This window comes from Lucilia cuprina, chromosome 3 (genome assembly GCF_022045245.1).
Source record: "Lucilia cuprina isolate Lc7/37 chromosome 3, ASM2204524v1, whole genome shotgun sequence".
Classification (NCBI taxonomy): Eukaryota; Metazoa; Arthropoda; class Insecta; order Diptera; family Calliphoridae; genus Lucilia; species Lucilia cuprina.
In genome coordinates this window covers 31,665,678-31,670,547 of record NC_060951.1, presented here as the reverse complement: position 1 = coordinate 31,670,547, position 4,870 = coordinate 31,665,678, and the positions used below count along the sequence as shown (strand labels likewise).

The following is a 4,870-nucleotide window of genomic DNA, read 5'->3' as shown; positions in this document are numbered from 1 at the left end:
TCAGTTCTAGTTCAGTTCTAGTTCAGTTCTAGTTCAGTTCTAGTTCAGTTCTAGTTCAGTTCTAGTTCAGTTCTATTTCAGTTCTAGTTCAGTTCTAGTACAGTTCTACTTCAGTTCTAGTTTAGTTCAGATTTAGTTCATTTTTAGTTCAGTTCTAGTTCATTTCTAGTTCAGTTCTAGTTCAGATCTTGTTCAGTTCTAGTTTAATTGTACATTGTGAAAAAATCGCCCTAAAATTATCATGATTATGTAAATATTTTTAACATTTTACTCATTAGACCCTCTTCGTTTATGCTGCTTACTTTGCCTCCACCGTCGATATTCAATGGAAAACCGCAATGCGGCATGCATTTCCAGTATTAATTCGTACCGATGATGATCTATTTCTTTTCTGTAAATATGCCTCATTAATCGGCAAAGATCTAAACCACAAAGGTTTTTCACGCACCGTACGCAAGGCTGTTACAGCCTGGTACGAAATGCAGACACCAGAAGCTTTACGAACAATGTGGTTAGCACATCGTGGTTTACATGGTTTCACCCATAAGACATTAATTAAATTGTGTCATATTCCCGATCGAACTATAGGCTCAGCAGAAGTGGTTACACCTTTCTTTAAAACATGTACGGAATTAATCAAAGAAGCTGAGGCTTCAGCTGCAACTGAAGCAACAGTTGCAGTACCACCAGCAACTAGTAATACTGGTTTGCAAGCCACAAATGCTAATGAGACAGAAATGGTTACGGTTAAAACTGAAGTGCCAGAGCAGAAACCATTAGTAAAAGCCAATTCAACAGAGTCGGCCACGCCCACCTCAGTGGTTGTAGCGATTTCAAAATTACGCACCACCAAGAAAAAACATGAAGCCATTAAAATTATACGCAAATTTAAACTGCCCTATACACAAGTTCCTGGTCATCTATTGCGTCATCCTGTTATAATGGAAGCGGTTTTGCCCACCATGTCGTATTTGCAAATTCTAAAATGTTGGCGTAAAATGGCCCGTTTCAATCATTTCGATAATCCTAAGATTTTGAAAATCTGTCAAAAAATGTTGGAAAATAAAGAATTTGCCAAGAAGTCCCGTGTTCATCCGGTACATTTGCTAATGAGCCTGCGAGATATTGGTGTCAGTGATTTATCTAAAATACCCACCAAGAGAGTAGAGGCATTAAAATTGGAATATTTGGATAAACTCTATAAAGATTCATTCCATTGGAATACCGATGGCGGAAATTTACGAATGCATATAACGGTGAATTTGCAAAGCAATTATAAGAAAAGTAAGATCATTTTATTGAATAAAGAAATGTTTTTAATATTGTATTCTTTTTCTTTTAGAAATGCTTAAAAATCACAAGCGTTTAAGTTATTACGATGCCTGTCTTGCTTTATCCTTTGGCTATTCGAAACGTGAATCAAAGGTAGATGTTTTCCACTGGTATGAGGATAAAATGAAATTGAAGAAGATTTTATTTGAGAAAACCTATTCTACACAATTGGGTTTTACTTCCTATGACGTGGTTGAGGTTAGTTGATGTTATGAAATTTTTTTGTGTCCTTGTTTTTGTTTAGAAACCTGTTTTAATATCCTATTTTCGTTGTTTTTATTTTCTTGTTTAGAATCAAAAGAATAATCAACGCTTAGTCACCCCTATTTTGAATGCTTTGTCCAGCGAACAAGTTTATGATGTTTTCTTGTGTATTGTTCCAACGGCTGGCCGTGGTAATCCTAAACAAAATTCTGATTTTCTATGCAAGTTTTTGGACAAGTATCGTGAAACTAAAAATCCTAATGCTAAGTAAGTAGAGCATGTTTTAAATTATGTTTTGTGGAATACGTTGAAAAGTAGATCTTAAGTGGAGGAGAAGTTTTTTATTGTAATTTGTCTTTTATAAGGCATTGTTATATTGCAAGGAATTCTGCCTGGAATGCATTAGTGTTGTAATGCATTCCATTGAGCTTTTGTTTAAAAGGATAGTATACCCAAGGTATACCTCTACTCGGAAACCCAAAGGGTCTCCTTTAATGAAGTATAAAAAACAAGAATGTTGGAGAGAAGGACAGAAAAGTAAGATATAGAGTAAAAGTGAAAAAAGTAAGAATTCCCCCTATACAGGATTACAGAATAAAAGTGGAACTGAAATAAGTAAGATATTCCCCTGGTGAAGTCTAATATGTCGCCTAAGACACAACCTACTACATCTCCCAGTTCATATTGGAATCTTCTACCTAGCCAGTCTGAGACTCTGTACTCTGGGACAGCTGCATAAGATATGTCCTACTGTTTCCAGTTTCTCTTCGTCCTCACGCATAAGCGACTATCTTCCTACCTTTAGACTCGGAGATCCTAAGGATAGAGTTGTACTAGTAACCATAGTAGGGGTGATAACACTCCTCCTTGTAGTGTACCCCTGGTAACTAGTATCCGAATTTTATCTTCCCGTAATGTTGAGTTGACAATTCTGCTATCAAGCATCGATACTATCCAACTTACAAGGAAATAAAGCGACTCCCTGATGACCTCTATTCTAATATTGTTAAAGGCGCCCTCTATATCCAAAAACGCGACTGGCGTATTTTCCAAGCAGTGCTCAATATAATCAACCACCTCATGTAGCGCACTCTCAACCGACTTACCTTTTAGGTAGGCATGTTGAGCGTTGCTAATAAGGCGGGTATCTATATTGCTCATGAGATAGAGATCTATCAGACGTTCTAAGGTCTTTAGTAGGAAAGACGATAGGCTGATAGGCCTATCAGCCTATCATCTTTAAAAAAATGTAAGCTAAAAACACTAACGCGTCTTCAGGAATGTTACAGAGCATGGCAGAAAAAACACCATCCGGACCCGACGATTTATACGGAACAAAGGTGTTCACCGCCCAGCCCAGTTTGTCCCTAGTGACTATTTTACCAATGTGACTAGATGAATAGCTAAAGTCTCTAGGTTCTTGGACCCCCTGAACTGTTTCCCTATCATATATGTCGCCACAACCAGGAAAGTGCATTTCCATAAGCAAGGCGAGTGTTTCCGAGCTGGAGACACGTCCAGCTCCGTGAGTTTTCCTCTCGTTGAATGAAATATAAGATCTTGGAGTCTTTAGCTAGAATTCTACGAAACCTGGACATCTCATTTACGTTGCCAACAGATTCACAGTAGTTCCTCCATGAGATCTGTTTCGCTCTCTTGATATCACCCTTCTACTTATTGAAGTACACTTTATAGTTGTTCTAATTTTCTTAATGTCTAGTATGATTGGCCCTATTAAAAAACCTTCTAACAGTCGACCTCTGAACGCGTAGCTTTCTAGTCCACCACTTAGGTTGTTTATGTCTGCCCGGAAATTTCATGGTGCAGGATAGCTCATAGCTCTCTTTTAACAGGCTGGTGAATTTATCTACAACTCTATCCATGTCAAGGGGCAGCAAAATATTTGTATCCATCTGCGAAATTCTTGTTTTTCTCTGGATCCCTAAAGGATTCCTGCTTAGACGAACTTAGATTCAATGTTATTCATGGATCCGAGAATAGGAATAGTCGTTATTCACTTTTCAATCTTTAATAAGATCCTCATTTCGGTTAGTAAGCAATTAAAAATATCATTATAATTTGAATAATAACTTTTTCCCAAATGAGACTTAAACTCGAGCCTAAAGAATATATAATTAAAAAAAAATAAAAAAAACATTTGTTCAATTCACAATCGGTGTTGTACGGTTGTATCGTAGTATGTCGTAATTTTTTTATTATTGATTTGTTTTTGTTTCGAAAAATTTTATTTGAAAAATTTTTATGACATACAACGCTACAACGATAAGACATCGATTGTGAATTGGACAATTATTTTTAAAAAAATATTCTTTAATAAGAACATAATTTTATTGTTATGCATTTACAGATTCATTATTCTGAATTTATTAAAACATAAACGTTCCATGAACTATTCCGAAACACGTTCGGAAAATATTTTGGAAATTTGTGGATTAGATGAACATACTACCGATATTATACACAATTTTGCCAACAATCGTTTTGAATAAACAAAATGAGATAGAGAGAGAGAGAAGTTAGGAGAACGCCATAAGAAAGGAGTTAAAAAAGGTATTAAAATAAAACGATTAATAATTAAAAAAAACAATTTTTCTTAAAAAAAATAAGAAAACATTTAAACATAATAAGAAAATCATACATAAATACATATTTAATTATTAAAGCATATTTAACTACAAAATTTTTCAATTCATATTTAAATGTTTGTGAAGAATTAAAAAAATATGCTTTTTAAAAAAACTAATACGTATTGAAAAAAAATTAAAAAAAAAACAGTATAAAATATTGTAGAACTTATTATTAAAACAGGAAAAAGAATTCGTGAATTAATAAATTTTTAATTTTCTCTTTTTTTTCTAATTTAAACTTTATTAACAATTTCTTATATGTTTTTATCTAATAGTTTTGTTTTCTTAAGAATATGAATTTTATTATTTTAAGTTGGTTTAAGTTATTTTTTTGTAGAATCTCTGTGTTTAGGTTTTATTATTAAACATTGTTTCATTCTTTTTGTTTAATAACAAACTCGAATTTATTTTATTTAATAAAACAACATAATTTTCTTTTAATTTTAATAAACAACGTATGGATGCTAAAAAAATATATATTGAAAATACATTAATGCCTTAAAAAAATACTTACAGTACTGGGCCAAAATATTATAAATTAAACTTAAATTTCCATAGAAAAAAAGAAACACAATAAAACTTATTTGTTTAACATTGGAGGACATTTTTTATTAAACAAAACAGTAGAAAATGTATAATATTTTGTCTTGGTACAAAAAAAAAAAACAACAATCTGTTTTAAACAA

The 4,870-nt window shown here is 33.1% G+C and overlaps 1 protein-coding gene across 1 annotated transcript; it reads left to right on the top strand.

The window, feature by feature from the left end:
- The first annotated feature begins 266 nt into the window (after positions 1-266).
- Positions 267-4,227, top strand: LOC111684961 (60 kDa SS-A/Ro ribonucleoprotein). Its single transcript, XM_046946968.1, has 4 exons — positions 267-1,284; positions 1,343-1,530; positions 1,625-1,803; positions 3,905-4,227. Exons 1-4 carry the CDS (start codon positions 339-341, stop codon positions 4,044-4,046), a joined length of 1,455 nt encoding a protein of 484 aa, XP_046802924.1. The 5' UTR covers positions 267-338; the 3' UTR covers positions 4,047-4,227.
- Positions 4,228-4,870: the final 643 nt, after the last annotated feature.